This window comes from Ictalurus furcatus, chromosome 29 (genome assembly GCF_023375685.1).
Source record: "Ictalurus furcatus strain D&B chromosome 29, Billie_1.0, whole genome shotgun sequence".
Classification (NCBI taxonomy): domain Eukaryota; kingdom Metazoa; phylum Chordata; class Actinopteri; order Siluriformes; family Ictaluridae; genus Ictalurus; species Ictalurus furcatus.
In genome coordinates this window covers 4,298,855-4,315,334 of record NC_071283.1, presented here as the reverse complement: position 1 = coordinate 4,315,334, position 16,480 = coordinate 4,298,855, and the positions used below count along the sequence as shown (strand labels likewise).

Below are 16,480 nucleotides of genomic sequence, written 5' to 3'. Positions count from 1 at the left end.
CTTTATGTCATATCTTAGCAAGATTACGGCATCTGCGTTGATCTATACAGTATCAGCTCTTCTCTCTCTCAACATACTCACTCACACACCAGGCATTACAGCCCTACAGAGCAGACTGATGCGTGATCAAAATGCATCATTACCTCCTGCATCCCGTGCTTCATCTCTAACCCGACTTCTCTGGCTATCAAACACTATGAATTATATAAAGAACAAGTTAGAAACACTGTGAAACCTGATAGGCTGAAAGAGAAGAACCTCAGGGCTCCGGTAACGTGATAAGCCAACGCAACGTGGCGGAGCCGAAACGTGATCGGTGGGGACTGTTCATTTCAGACAAGGGCAGCTGCTTGGAGCATTTTCATGTCAAAATATATGGACAATGTCACACCCAAGCCCTTTCTCATACACCTGTGAGGATCTGATGAGGTTAACTAGATTCGGTTTCCCATAATTCCACTTCCTGCGTTACATGATCCATCTAGAGACATAACCACCACAAAAATTTTAACCCCTATCCAAAAGCTACATTCTATCTGCTATGAGGAAGTCACCCCAGTGTGTGTGTGTGTGTGTGTGTGTGTGTGTGTGTGTGTGTTCATTCTAACACTGTCAAAGCTCTTTGGAAGCAGTAGGGTGCTGGGTTATTTCAGCCTGGCTATTTATGAAGCACTCCCCATCACAGCTGCTTCTGCATTTACCACTGACATACCTTCACAGAGGCGGTTTCTAACACACACACACACACACACACACACACACACATACACATCATATTATACTTCTGATGACCTTCCACTGACAATTATTACACACAGCTAATTAATGCTATGCTACACCAAAACCTAACCCCAAGCAATAGTTTACGGGTGACAGACTTCCATTATTTGTTAGGAACATTAACACTGTAGCTCCATGACAAAGCTAAAAAAGCACCAGATTTATTTTGGCTGATCGACTACATTCTTCTTCTTCTTTTTTTTTGTTGGGCTAAGTTATTCCTTTGTCCATTTACAGGAAAAAAAAAAAAAAGAGAGAAAATTTCTACGAAACAGATGTGTGTACACTTAGGTGGACCTGCAAAAATACCTCACACAGACACGCACAGATAAAGAGAACCCACTGCACGAGAGAGAGGGAGAAAGAGAAAGAGAAAGAAAGTGATGATAGAAGCCATACTGACAAACGAAAGAATTAGGGTCAGGGTTTCAGGGAGCGAGAGACAAAAAAACTGGAATGGAAATTGATATGGTCTACTTTCTGCTCAGTAGCCTGACAGGACATGTTGTTCAGACAGAGAGAGAGAGAGAGAGAGAGAGAGAGAGAGAAACCTCTCATGACTCATTCTGACCAGAAAAAAAGAAAAATCAATGTCAACGTCAACATTAAGAACGCATGCTGCCATACTAAGTAGACTGGCAGTAGTAAAATAGGTGGCGAGCTACATATAGTGCACTGTTTAGTACGGTAGTATGTAGCTCAGATGTAGGCGATCTACAACTTCACAGAAAATAGGTCAGAGTATTAATATCGAGGCCTACATCTTGAACATCTCCTACCCTTGAGATAAGAAAAAGAGAAACTTTCAATCAGAAACTATAAATAGAGCACACTGACACATCTGAGTGAACAGGAGTTAACTGTAGAGCATTCGCAGCACTGTGACCGAGTGTTCGCATGGCAACACAAATCACCTGGTGAAGGGGAAGACAAGTCCTTTTTAACCCTATACTACAAATATAATTTTCTGTGTCCATTAATGAATAATGCATCACAGTTCCATTAATGTGCATTTAGAATGTCTTTATGACTTCGGTGTTAAGTGACTAGTGTAGACGGTGGCAAGTAAGTAGCAATTCTATACGCCTTTATTCTGAATCTGCATTTCAGGGTAAGGTTGGGTGATAGGGGAAAAAAAAAATCATATCATGATACTTGAGGACATTTCTACCACACACGATGCGCATCGTGATATATAATTGAGCTAAGGAACTGTAGTAAACGGTAGTAAAATAAAAATAAAAACATTCAACTGAGTTTGACGATACTTTTCTTTAATGCCTACAAACACAAAGTAGATTAAGTTAAATTTTTTTTAAAAAATTACGTTAAATAAACGGCATCTATTGCATACCATTTCATTTTTATTATTAAAAACGTAAAATATGCATCACCATACCAACGATATCTCGGAAAAGTGTATTGCATAATCGTTTATCATGATAGCGATATTATATCGATATATATCGTCCAGCTTTATTTCAGGGGTGGAAAAATTAGATGCCCAGGGCAAGCAGATTTAATCATTTTTTTAATTTATTCGTAGCTGTGAACAGATACGTAGGCTTAACAAGCTCAAAAAGCTTGCCATGTGAAATCCATGCAAATGTGTCATGTTTTCAGCTGTATAGTAAATAAATCATGCAGTTACTAGACCAAAAGGCAAACAGTGTATCATCAACACGGAACCTGTTTGCAAAGCAGGCTAATTAGCATCGCTAATGATGGTGGTGGACAAAATGCTTTTGGAGGTTATAATATAATATAATAAATCTAGGCTACTTGTGAAAAAATCAAGCTAGTTTATTAGCAGTTTGCTACTTATAACCACTTATATACTTATAACCGCTCTTTGTAGCCGTGGTGAGAAGAAAAGCATCTCAAGACACACAACCTTGAGGAGGATGGGCTGCAAGAGCAGAAGACCCCATCGAGTTCCACTGCTGTGCATTAAAAAGTACATTTTAAGCAATTTATTGTTCTAAATATGTCGTTTTTTTTTTTTAGTAGCGACGGATCTGGAGGTTTGTATTTGGCCTTAAGATTGACGGCACATTTGGGCTGAGTATTTATTCAATAATGCATTACATTTTATTATTATTATTATTATTATTGACTAAATACGTCACATGAATGAAATTCCTGGAGGAGTTTATTTTCTGTGCATCTCCATCCTACTTGATTGCTGCCTATGGAAAGCCAAATGGGTCATTATCTGCGAGCATCGTTATGCTGTTTTAAGTTTTAAACGCTGTTTTCTAATCGCCGTCAGGCGTTAAGATAGCACTGCTAGGTTAATGCCACACACTGTTTAATAGGCGCATTGATTTGCTCATTACAAAGCTCCCACTCTACGGTGTTTGAGTAATCTACGGCAAGTCGGATCATTCAATCGGCAAAACACCAAAAATGGTGAGAAGGAACTTTGTTTTAACAGACAATAAATGACTGCACCGACTTCTGTGGTCTGATAATCCCGGACCTGATGTCCTTCACTCATTATTAAATAATGGCTGTGTCCGAAATCGCATACTATGACAGTACGTACTGCGATGCCATTGAAACAGTAAGTACTAATCGTTATGTGTGTGTGTATGTGTGTGTATTATGACTATAATCCCGGACGTACTACATCCTCCACGTTAGCATTGTCATGTGACCTTCGACGTCATCATAAACACAAAAATCTTAAACAAGTTAACAGTATATTTGGGTATTGTTAAACAAGTCCTGTTTAATCAAGGTTTAATACTTAAAAAGAGCCGATAATGTCTTCCGCGTATTCTTTTTTCTGAGTTCGTCCGCACCAATCCCGTTGCATTGTGGGATTGTTTGACTCGCGTAATCTGCATCGGTCGCATACTGCAAAATCTCACCGGAAGCAGTACGCCATCCGGGTATTTCTCGCCTACTTACGATTCGGACATATTACCCCTCTGGCGTACTGCTTTTCGCCTACTATACAGGCTAGTACAGGGGTTCCCAAACTTTTCCAGGGCAAGGCCTCCTTGTCTGAGAGTGAGGAAGAGAAAACATACATTTAATTATTTTTCACACCAAATTGTTGAGGCCCGCCGGGCGCCCCCTGGCGGCCCCCACTTTGAAAACCACTGGGCTAGTAGGTAAGTATGCGGTTTTGGACGCAGTCAATGAATAATATTTATGGGCAGCAGAGACAAAATCCTTACCTAACAAAGTTCCTTCTCTTTGCTTTGAGTGTGACGCTAATTTAATACCTGGTGGCGATTAGAAAACCGCGTTTTTAAACTTAAAACGGCGTGACAATGCACATAAATAATAACCCATTTGGCTTTCCATAGCCGCCGCCGTAACCCGACACACGCGCTCACTGGCACTGGAAGGCCATCCACCACACGCGCACGCACACACACGCACGTATACAACAGGTGACGGTACAATATTTATAGCCCGCAAGCATTCATGCCATTAACCCTGATCCACCGTCACGCTTATGATAAAATCCCACGAGCGAAATACTCATGAAGTGCCCTGAAGGAAGCGCGCGAGACACATGTGTGATGCCTGACTGACCTCTATCCATTTCTGCGCCTCCTGAAAAGCTGGTCCCGAGCTGCACTCGGTGGCTTCGTGGTGAACCGACCGGGAACTGGAGCCCTCGTCAGCACTGGCCATGTCCAGAGAAAGTCCTCGGCGTTGTCCCGATTCCCCACCGCACTGCCTCGGCGCTCGCGCAGCTGCGCGTGACTGCGTCCAATCCGTATAGCTTGGATGCTGACGATGAACGGGGGAGACGAGGTGCTGCAATTTCCACCCCGAGCACCAGCACTGCACTGCTCACCACGGTCCGACCTAAAAATACTAAAGCAGAGACGCAGGCGCTCGGAGTTCAGCTCTGCGCTCAGCCAATGCGCGAGGCGGACGGAGCGCCCCGCTGTGAGGACAGGAATGTGCACGAAAACAATGGAGGAGTTCCGTTATCGCTCCGATTCTCTCTTACTCCTGGTGCCAAATGCATCTCCATTGGACATGTCGTGCACTACGTAGGATGTACAAGCCTCTAGTTCACACCCTACGCAGTGCATTTATGTAGGGGGTGGGAATGTATTTGGGAATCGGCCCTCCTCTCGCGCGCGCTCCTGTGTGGATCCTTGGTTTAGAAAACGCTGCGTTGTTTTTATGATTTTTTTATGATCAATACACTGATCACAGGATACTCTATCAGTTGGAGCTTGCACGATTTACCACCTTATCCAATATCACATTCATGCATTTACATTACTGCAATTATAATTTAAAAAAAAAAATCATTCACATTTATGACAGATGCATTCAAATTATTCATCCGTTTTCACCACTAACACTGCACACTTTCCTCAAATGTCAGGTTGTTAAAGGTGCAGTTTGTAATGTTTTCAAGGTTTTTGTTTATAGACCTGTAGACCTACTAATTATAGCCTATAATTTATAAATAAAGATGATCTAGAACAACGTTACATAATGGATCAGGATAGTTTTTCGACCATAGTACTGCATTCATTCCCCCCCCCCTCCGGGTCTGGAAATTAAACTTCTGCCCCAGCTGGAACAGCTACCCCTAGTTTTACCCTTTTATCTTATAGAGGCAGCTCACAGGTATTCCAAGTTTGAACACAGAGCGAGGCATGTGAAAGTTTGGGGCAGGAAAAAGGCTTGTTAGTGTTTTCAGAGCAATTGTAAATACACTAAAAATTCTTCTTTAACTTCAAGTTCAAGAGTTCAACAGGGTTGTGATATAATTTCAAATAAGCCACAATTTCACTTGTCAAATGGATCCGGAGGATATCCTGGGTAAGGTAGGAATACATCCTGGATGGGACAGCAGGCAAGCCCAAGACACCAGGCACACACAAAATTTGGAGGCCCCGTTCCATCAACAAGCACGTATTTAGGAGGAGGGAGAAAACCAGAAAACACCCATACAGAGACATGAACATGCTAAACTCCCCACAGACAGAAAACCAAACCTCACACTAAAAAAAAAAAAAAAAAAGCCACTGGGTTAAAAACAATCCAAACTGGGTTAGTTGTAGCCCAACGGCTGGCAAAATATAGGACAGAACACACTTTAGGTTAAACTAACCCAGGTTGTTAATTTTAACCTAGGAAATGGGTTGTTTAACCCAAAGGACGGTTTAATTTTTACAGAAAAAAAAATTAAAGCTGGGTTAATTTTATTTCATAAATAGGTTAATACTTTCAGGGCTATTTTTACCCTTTGTAAAATGTCAAATATACCACATCATAAACAAATGTCAACATTGTATCCTTCATTTCTACACAAGGTGTTCAGAAGCGTATTGCTAGAGCTGCTAAAGTGGTGTGTGATTATCTATATATAGATAGATATAAATTACTCAGTCATATGTTTAAGATGTAAACATCAGAAAACCTGGAACTTCTGATCCAGCGGGCATTAAAAAACAAGTAAGCCAAAGCGAACAAAGACAGTGGTGCATTTAATGTCAAACTGGGCTGTTCTAGCACATTTTTGCTTTTTCTAGTGCACAGTAAATGGTTTTATGGATAAATATTGATACAAACCTCGTTTCTCCAAATAAATTGAACAGTCAGTCCGTGTGAAAACCGCTACCTCCACCTGAGGTGATTTCAGACAGGCTGCATGGAGTTGACTTGACCCAAGGAGCTGGGCTGAGGTATCAGGGCACGGGAGATACATTGATTCAACAGTCAGTAAAAATGACCCAGTGCTTGGGTTACATAAAACTACCCAAGACTGAGAAATTGACCCAAATGGCTAAACCTAGCATTTGGGTAGAAAAAGTAACCCAATAAATTTTAAGCGTACAGGATTGAACTGTTGGAGATGGAACTGTAAGGTACATTAGAGAAACTACCTGCTGCACCACCATGTTACCCTGAAAAAGGAGTAAGGGGGTCAAAAATTAAACACAGCCAACAAATTGTTTTTGCATTCATTTATTTAAACTACATTAGCAGTAACCACAATAACAAGAGATTCCCCTCTTAGCAACAATGGGAAACATTTGTGCTGAACAGCATCGCTGAGTCACTGAAACCCCTCTCCAGTGTCCCCCATTCTTCACTTACAGATAGGTTAGCATAGCACTACACCAGATTACACAACTTTCCTGGTGAAGAGTACATCCGAAATCCAAACCAATCAGCATTAAGAGCACGCGCTGAACTGATTTCAAACTGAACTGAGCCGATCACAAGAACGTGTCAATTAGGTACAAGTGCAACTACTACAAATAAGTTAAACAGAACATAAGCCTGGCAGTGGTGAAGAAAGGCAGATAGAGAAAAGAACGAACAGTGTATGATATTCATAAGCAGGCAGCTTGTGTGAACTGTGCAGGATTGATGGGCTCTGGCCTGAAAGGGAGGGGGAAGTTTTTGGTCACAGTCGTGGGGCACAGCTCCTCTTCAGGCCTTACAGAGCGCCACAGCAGAGAAGCGCATTTCCCCTTTCTCTCGCTCTATAAATTCACGACACACCTTTGCTGCATCCTACCGAAGGAGAAACATTCCATTGTTAATACTATAATTTTGCAATTTGAATTATTGTTTCAGTTCAACAGAAGATACACTACCATGACAAAGCTGTCTGGATTTGTTGCACCATGGTTCACAGGCCCTTTCATTCTGCCATCTGCAAACACAGACACGCTCACTAATAGAATACATGCTGGACTACTGCTTAGAATTTAGTTCAACATGGGCTGTATAAGGGGGGGAGGAGGGGTGAGAGGAAATAAATAAAAAAGGTAGTTCATGTGCCTTCTTTCCACTTACCATTGTAGGATTTTTGACTAAATAACCTGTTCCTCAATGTATGAAAATGGCTTCCAAAAAATTTTCACTATGCTCTCTACGTTAAATTTTTTTATTCATTCATTTATTTATTTTACATACATTTTGAACAGCACAACACAGGTGCTCTAGATGAGAGATCACAATCAAGCACTCAGCACTTACTGGAGTCTTTTTCCTGTTAGCTCATGCTAAAAGTTTTGGTATTGCCACATGATTTTCTTTGCTTTAAGAACTATTTTCACCTTTCTTGATGAATCAGATATAAAGGCATAGTGTAGCACTATTGCTGATGCTCATTCTTACAATAGTAATAGCCCATGTCAGTCCATGTAATAGCCAAATACACATATTTAAATTAATTCCTACTCAAATAGAACTGAAGTTTAAAAAAACAGAACAAAAAAAAAAAAAAAAAAATACACCCAAACACATAAGATGGTCCTAATACAGATCATTAAAGATTAAAATGTTCCTTATTCGTAAACAGGATTTAAATGGGCAAAAAGACATCTCTCACTTAACACAAATAGATGTGTGATACCTAGAGTATTCAATAATTGAATTATTAAATAACCTGAATCAGTGATGGAGTGTAAAATAATTATTTCAAGTACAAATTTGCATTTACTTAGGACACATTGTCTATTCTGGTCATGCTTCCCCCTCTATTATGTCCAAATCTTTGAAGACCCACTTTTATTCTCTCTTTAAATCCAGTCTGAGGGTGTAAGATTTGTCCACTGGTATTAAAATGTTTGTTTATAAATCTGTTTTATACTACTTGCACAGCACTTTGGTTCCAGCACTTCTGTTTTTAAATGTGCTTTATAAATAAAACAAACTAAACGTATTGAGCAAGCCACATTTCATTAGCTGAAAGTGAGTAATACGGCACGTCGCACAGTGTAATGCCGGCGACAACCTACCAAGTTCATGAACCTGATCATTTACGTTGACGAAGGTGATGAAGTGGAAGTTCACGTTGTCGGCTTCTGGCTGTTTCCAAAGGGGTACAAAAGTCATTAAAATTAAACTATTAAATTTAAAATTCAGTATTAAACAATTAAGCAGGAATATTCTCCGTGCGTGTCCGAGTATACGTTTCTTACACGACACTGTCCCTCAGCAGCAACTTCATCATGAGCTGCCTGGATAGCCTGCAAAGTAGGACAGTTTTATTTAAATTCTGTCCCCCACCAAAAAAAACCCCACCCAACCCATACACTAACCTAAAGCCATTTATAGATCTTGCCTGCTATAATCACAATACAGTAAGATATGTCATAACTGTAGATTCAAGACAATTAAAGTAAAAGTCAATTAAAGCTGTATTTTAATTAAAAGGTAGAGCTGCATAATACTGCACTCTTAAAAAGAAAAAAAAAAAAGAAAAAAGGTAACCCACATACAAAATGGTGCGCATCTACAGCACTTGCTTGATGATTATGATCCATTGTGTGGGATTCAAGCCCCATCTACTGTAAGAGCCACATATTGCAAAGGACAAACAGGGTGGAAAGACTTTCTAATCCAATATGAATTAGAAAGCACTTATCCAGCCTCCTGGTGTCAATGTTCAGTTTTTCAATTTCACTGCTGTAGTACCTTATTTTGCTCCAGCTTTTCGGCTCGTTCATCAGCGGACAGTCCGGCGGTTTCTTCTAGAAATTTCTTCAAGGTAGAGTCACCCTCTGTGTGCCGACAAAATATTGGTGTTTAACTTATTTTTGTGTTTCTCATCATGGGATTTCTTCCCTGCCAAAACTGCACCACAAAAGTAGTCATATTACATGCTGTAAATAGTGCCATTCCAAATGCTCCATTTTTAGCAAATCTGGGCATCAGAAATTAATTTTAAAAGAATTAACAGTGTTTAGAATACACTGCTAGATTTCCATGGAGAATAGACAGGCCTGATTACATTCCAACCACACACACACACACACACACACACACACAACCCCCCCCCCCCCCCCCACCCACCCCACCCACCCTGCAGGCATCTAATAAAATGCAGTTGGTACTCGATTTTAAAAATGAAAGAGTAGACTTAAGTTTAATATACAAAGTAATCATACAAGTCTGAATAAAATTACCAACCAAAACTGAGTTTCTCCTGATTGTTGGCCACGGCATGCAGCAATCCAATAGTACCACAGGAGTTTACCACCGTCTGACTCAAAAAGTAGACGTCCTTGCATGGGTCAACCGACTGCTTGGAGCGAAACTCCTCATGCTGAGAAGGAACATTAATAAATTTCACCAAAGTCATTTATTTTATACATTTAAAGGCCATCAAATCTGACTGCAGACATATAGGAGGAGGTGACAAAACACCAACATCACCACTCTATTGAGAGAGAGAGAGAGAGAGAGAGAGAGAGAGAACCTGTTGTGTCAATGGGAAGAGAAGCATCAGGGCGCAGCAGGGCGTGGGCACCCCAGCTATGGCATCATCCTCAAAGCCCAACACATCCACAAAGCACCAGTCTGACTTCACACCCAGCTTACTCAGCACCTACACACACACACACACACACACACACACACACACACACACACACACACACCACGGACGCTCTAGTTACCGACACCACCAGTAAAAATCAACAATATCAGCATCATTGAATCACAGACATCACTGCATTATCGGGCCACAGCTTCAGGCATCAGGCCATGATGTAATGTCAATTAGGAGACATCACAGTTAATCCAACGCTCATATATTTTCCAAATAATACCAGTATCAATACACCAATAAAACCCAATCCTGTGGTAAAGCTAGTCAGAGATGACGATTTAATTCAACCAATCTGGTAGTTTTACCGTTTTGTAACGGAGCAGGTGGCTAAAGCCGAGCCTACGCCCGTTCACTGAGGAACATTAGTTTTCGGTCAAACGCCTCACAGACAAGCTTTGACCATGATTCAGCAGACTCACCTTATTCAGCATCTGCAACGACAACAACAAAAACAACAAATATCTGTTAGCAGTTTGTCCAGAAAAAGTGAAAGCGTCATAAGAAACCAAGTCACGATAAAAAACCAATAACTACAAACCTCAGGGTTTATTTCCATCGGTTTCCACTCCATCGTCGCGGTTGACTGCTTTTATTTTATTTATTTATTTATTCGTTTGTTTGTTTGTTTTTCTTCTTTTTTCTTCCCTCAACAAGCTAACTAATCAAACGTAACAGTCAAGATTTTTTTTTTTTTTTTTTAAATATAAACCGTGCACGCGGCTGATATGCGACCGGTCACATTCCATTTTCTCCAGACGGAGGGGTGTGCGTTTCCAAATTCGTTAGTTTGAACTGGGTTTTGACGTGTCTCAACCCCGCAACTCTGATTTAAACACGATTTCAGGGGGTGTGTTGCTGTTACATTGCTTCAATTCATATAAAAATAAATCGCTGGGCGAGAAAAACAAAAATAAAAATAACATCTCGCTCGCAGTGAAAATAGAACAGTCCGCGGTCAGATGATTCTAGAAACTACCAGTAACGTCCAGGAGCTACTGAATCGATCCATCTAATCTAAGCAATAATTATCTATACTCATCTGTTTAAAAGGCTGAATAAAAAATGACTCTCAAAATAATGCGTTTGTATCATTTTGTGACTTTAACATGCGTTCTTTCAAAATTCACTTGTGCATTTTAATTTGTTGGTGTATGCTTTGAATGTCAGCCTTGAATATTAAAGATGGGCCTTGTGAGAGAATAGTGTTGTTCAGGGGGATGATATGGTACAATTACAACAATAACGCTGTCTGTACGCATTGAATGGCAGATAGCACACAATAACATACTCCAGTGATGCACAAGACTGCAAAACAACTTTGGAGAAAACATTCCGAACCAGTTTTGCCCTCTGTATTATTAATAGCAAGTAATAAATAAGTCAATCTGGTAAAAAAAAAAAAAAAACAACAACAAAAAAAACATTTTGATTTGGCCATAAAGTCCTTCTGAGCAGGTAACCCACATCAAATTAAAAGTTAGAAGTCAAATGTTCAGATATTTAAATAAGAAAGTTGGTTTAAGACTTTAAAATGTGCTTTTTGCATAATTCTACTTTTGTTATTATTATTATTACTATTAGTAGTAGTAGTACTCGGTATATTGGGCTTGTCATGGACGACACAACTGATCTGATCTAATTCACAGAAGGATGGGAGAATATTATTTCTAAATATTACACGACAGCGACATCTACTGGAGGGATGGTGTTCAGTAAACCGTTTCTTACTGGGACAAGAATGGTTACAGTCAAATTGACCATTTTATTCGATCTTTAAAAGAGTTAGATACCTATCTATCTATCTATCTATCTATCTATCTATCTATCTACAGTACCTCTATTAATATTGGCAACCTTGGTAAATATGAGCAAAGAAGGCTGTGAAAAATTGCCTTTATTGTTTAACCTTTTGATCTTTTGTTTTAAAAAAAAAAAAATCCCAAAAATACTCTGCTCTCATGGATCTCAAACAATTATGAATACAACACAGGTTTATCAAACATATCTTTGTTAAATATAGGTGTGCAACAATTATTGGCACCCCATGAATTCACATTAGAAAAACATATTTGAAGTATATTCCCACTGATATTTTATATATATATATATATATATATATATATATATATATATATATATATATATATATATATATATATATATATATATTAGTGCAACTGGGTGACTAGGACTAGGACAGGGGTATAAATATGAGGTAACACATAGGCCAAATTCCCTTAGTCATACATAGCAATGGGTAAGATCAAGGAATATAGCTGTGGTGTGCAGCGAAAGGTTGTTGAGCTTCACAAAATGGGAAGTGGCTATAAGGAAATAGCACAATCATTGAAAATGCCCATTTCCACCATCAGGGCAAAAATTAAGACGTTCCAGTAAACTGGAAATGTTATGAATCAACCTGGAATTGGACATGTGTCTGTATTATCTCGAGGCACTGTGAAGAGGATGGTTTGAGTGGCCAAAAGTTCATCAAGGAGGACAATTGGAGAATTGCAAAATTTAGTTGCGTCTTGGGGTCAGAAAGTCTCCAAAACTACAACCTGAAGTCACCTACATCACCACAAGTTGTTTGGAAGGGTTTCAAGAAAAAAAGCCTCTACTCGCATCCAAAAACAAACTCAAGCATGTTCAGTTTGCCAGACACTACTGGAACTTCAAATGGGATCGGGTTCTGTGGTCAGATGAAACCAAAATAGAGTTTTAGGCAATAAACACCAGTATGGTGGTTTTGGCATACACAGAGAGGTAGCCATATGGAAAGTACCTCATGCCCATGGTTAAATATGGTGGTGGCTCTTTAATATTTTGGAGCTGTTTTTCTGCCAGAGGATCTGGACATTTTGTTAGGATACATGGCATCATGGACTCTATCAAATATCAACAGATATTAAATGAAAACCTGTCTGCCTCTGTCAGAAAGCTTTAAATGGGCCATGGTAGGATCTTCCAGCAGGACAATGATCCAAAACATACATCAAAATCAACACAAATATGGTTTACTGACCACAAAATCAAGGTCCCGCCATGGCCAGCCCAGTCTCCTGACTTGAAACCCATAGAAAACCTATGGGGTGACCTGAAGAGGAGAGTCCATCAGACCTCGAAATTTGAAGGATCTGGAGAGATTCCGTATGTAAGAATGGTCTCAGATGCCTTGCTAGGTGTCAGGCATTAACTGCAGAAGACTCAGAGCTGTTATCTTAGCAAAGGGAGGTAGCACAGAGTATTGACTAAAACGGTGCCAATAACTGTTGTATGTAATGGATTTGACCACCACAATGGATTTGAAATGAAGCAATCAAGTTATGATTGAAGTATAGACTTGGCATTAACCATTTAGGAATTACAGTCATTTTATACAGTGTCCCTCCATTTTCACAGGTTCAAACATAATTGGACAGTTGCCTGATAAGCAGTTTCATGGCCAGTTGTGGCCTGTTTCCTCGTTACTTCACGATAATTTAAGGAGATAAAATGTCTGGAGTTGATCCAAGTGTTGAATTTAGATTTGGTAGCTGTTCATGGGAATTCTCAATGTGCAGTCCAAAGAGGTGTTGATGCAACTGAAGGAGGCCATCATTAGTCTGAAAAAAACGAAAAACAGACCTATTAGCAAGATAGCAGAACTTCAGGAGTGGCCAAACCAACTATTTGGTACATTCTTAAAAAGAAGGAAGACACTGGTGAGCTCAGCAACACAGAAAGGCCTGGAAGACCACAGAAGACGTAACACCATGGAAAACAAAGAGGCCACTGCCATTAGGGAATACCGTTGCCATAAAGAGGTGTACTTGGCCTGCAACAATATTTAGGTAGGTGGTAGGTGTCAAAGTAACATCCAGATGAATGCCAGATCCTGAGGTTTCAAAGCAGAACACTGCCCATCACACTTCCTCCACTGGCTTGCCTTCTTCCCATAGTGCATCCTGGTGCATCTCTTTCCCAGGGAAGCAACACATATGCATCTGGCCATCCAACATGATGTAAAAGAAACCATGATTCATCAAACAAAGCCACCTTCTTCCATTGTTCTATGGTTTAGTTTTGATGGTCACGGGCCCATTGTAGGTGCTTTCAGTGGACAGGGGTCAGCATAGGCACTCTGACCGGTCCATGGCTATGCAGCCCCAGACACAGCAAGCTGTAATGCACTGTGTATTCTGACACCTTTCTATCATAGCCAGCATTTACGTTTTCAGCAATTTGTGCTACAATAGCTGTTCTATAGGATCGGACCAAATGGGCTAGCCTTCGCTCTCCACACACATCAGTGAGCTTTGGGTGCCCATGACCCTGTCGCCGGTTCACCAGTTGTCCTTCCTTGGACCACTTTTGGTAAGTTCTAACCACTGCATACCAGGAACACCCCACAAGACCTGCTGTTTAAGAGATACTTGGACCCAGTCATCTAGCCATCAGAATTTGGCCTTTGTCAAAGTGGCCAAGATCCTTACGCTTTCCCAGTTTTTCTGCTTCTAACACATCAACTTCGAGAACTGATTGTTCACTCACTGCCTGGTATATTTCACTCCTCGACAAGTAGCAACAAAATGATCAATGTTATTCAGTTTCTTCTTAATTTAGCACTCTTCGCACCGGCCGGTTAGCTCAGTTGGTTAGAGCGTGGTGCTAATAACGCCAAGGTCGCGGGTTCGATCCCCGTACGGGCCATATATATTTTCCTGCCAGGGCATTTTTGTCATATATATATATATATATATCGTACAAGTAAGCATTTTTGACATACATATTAGAGAAGGAAATCCTACATTAAATGAGGAATAATACATAATTTTACAGGAATTTCTAAACTAGTAAATAATCAGTTATTAAATCTATAACCTAGCAACCTATACACACACAGCTCTAGACTCTACGTCACAAATTTATGTTAATCCAATATGGCTCCCGGGTTGATATATCATCCAGTATAAAGGATTTAAAAGCCATTATTTCTAGCCACATATCGAGAGTAGTCATTTCAGATTCTGCAGTTGTTAGATATCTAATGTATGTGTTTCTAATCAAGGTAGAAAAATAAATCCGCTTCACTGGATTCTCCAACGCCGACTTGTGGGGAGTTGTTATGGAAACGTCACAGTCTTTACAAGCGTTACGACCGTAAACTACTTTACGGTCCTGCAGTATGAAATGAAACGCCGTTATGCTGTTTGTTTTGTATTGTTTGTATTTTTCCGCTATACACTTAGTTATCTATAACAAGGAATAGGCATTTCCGCCTTAACTGTACAAGCAAAACCTTAATATTGTTAAACAACCACTAAGGTTATTCTAAGGTTACATTTTATGGGATTTTTTTAGCAAATTACAGTGCTTCTGCAATCTTCTTTCCCTGTCTGGAATTACTAAAGATAAACAAATATAGCTTTATACACACGTCCAACATCACTATTACGGTAATGTAGGTCACTATAACCGTCATGTACGTAGTAATTTCAGGGGGTGCGCACTGGCCGGTTAGCTCAGTTGGTTAGAGCGTGGTGCTAATAACGCCAAGGTCGCGGGTTCGATCCCCGTACGGGCCACATGTAATTTTCTGCCCGGGCATTTTTGTCTGAATGCAAATGATGATTGTTGCACTGGATATAAAGGAGTTAAATCCTCTCAGCTGTCAGACTGTTTCTTGCTAGTACAAGTACGGTATTGCACGCCAGTAATGTCTGGTTCTCCGTAGGCCTCTTTTCCACTTCTTGAGAATGCTACCTTTTCAGTCCAGGGCCCTTAAGCTCCTCCTCCACCTATAGGGGCCCTGGGTAGTCAGTTCCCCTTTAACATCTGCAGTGATGACACTGTAAATTGACTCAGATATACCTGGCCATGCGTAAAATAATAAAAGGGAATAAAATAATAATAATATTTTTAAAAGATTTCCAAAGGTTTCCCCAGCTGAAAGGCACCACAGCTCCCTAGCATTGTTACAAAAATTCTCAGTAAATAATAAATAATAATTTATGAATAAATTCATAAAGCTCCCATTCATTGTTAAATGAGCTGCCATTGTAGTTGTACTGACCTAACTACCTGAAACTTCACTAACATCTTAGCTATAAGATGTAGCTATATTCATACTTTTTTGCAAAATTGCAGAAGTTCTTTGGATTGGATGGGATGGTTGGCAAACAGCAATTTGCTTGCAAGTCTTGCCATAGATTCTCAACTGGATTGAGGTCTGAGCCATTCAAAGACCTTCAGGTTGGCTTTGTCAGTATGCTTCTTCTCCATTTTGCTGTCATCCCTGACCAGTTTCCAAGTCTCTGCTGATGAAAAGCATCCTCACAACATGAGGCCACCAACATCATGATTCACTGTGTGGATGGT

The 16,480-nt window shown here is 40.1% G+C and overlaps 2 protein-coding genes and 2 non-coding genes across 4 annotated transcripts in view; 2 read left to right on the top strand and 2 right to left on the bottom strand.

The window, feature by feature from the left end:
- Positions 1–5,999, bottom strand: part of limch1a (LIM and calponin homology domains 1a) — a 70,933-nt gene extending 64,934 nt beyond the window's left edge. The window contains exon 1 of the mRNA XM_053618784.1: positions 4,333–5,999. Within this exon, the coding sequence (XP_053474759.1) occupies positions 4,333–4,434 (102 nt within the window). The 5' untranslated portion in view covers positions 4,435–5,999. The remainder of the gene's footprint in view (positions 1–4,332) is intronic.
- A 704-nt stretch (positions 6,000–6,703) lies between these two features.
- uchl1 (ubiquitin carboxyl-terminal esterase L1 (ubiquitin thiolesterase)) lies at positions 6,704–10,836 on the bottom strand. Its single transcript, XM_053619596.1, has 9 exons — positions 10,659–10,836; positions 10,540–10,551; positions 9,989–10,117; positions 9,700–9,835; positions 9,205–9,290; positions 8,709–8,756; positions 8,526–8,595; positions 7,377–7,435; positions 6,704–7,293 (listed from the first exon to the last, which is right to left on the bottom strand). Exons 1-9 carry the CDS (start codon positions 10,689–10,691, stop codon positions 7,210–7,212), a joined length of 657 nt encoding a protein of 218 aa, XP_053475571.1. The 5' UTR covers positions 10,692–10,836; the 3' UTR covers positions 6,704–7,209.
- A 3,902-nt stretch (positions 10,837–14,738) lies between these two features.
- trnai-aau (transfer RNA isoleucine (anticodon AAU)) lies at positions 14,739–14,812 on the top strand. Its single transcript has one exon. It is a non-coding gene; the product is annotated as a tRNA-Ile (tRNA).
- Positions 14,813–15,613: 801 nt separating this feature from the next.
- Positions 15,614–15,687, top strand: trnai-aau (transfer RNA isoleucine (anticodon AAU)). Its single transcript has one exon. It is a non-coding gene; the product is annotated as a tRNA-Ile (tRNA).
- Positions 15,688–16,480: the final 793 nt, after the last annotated feature.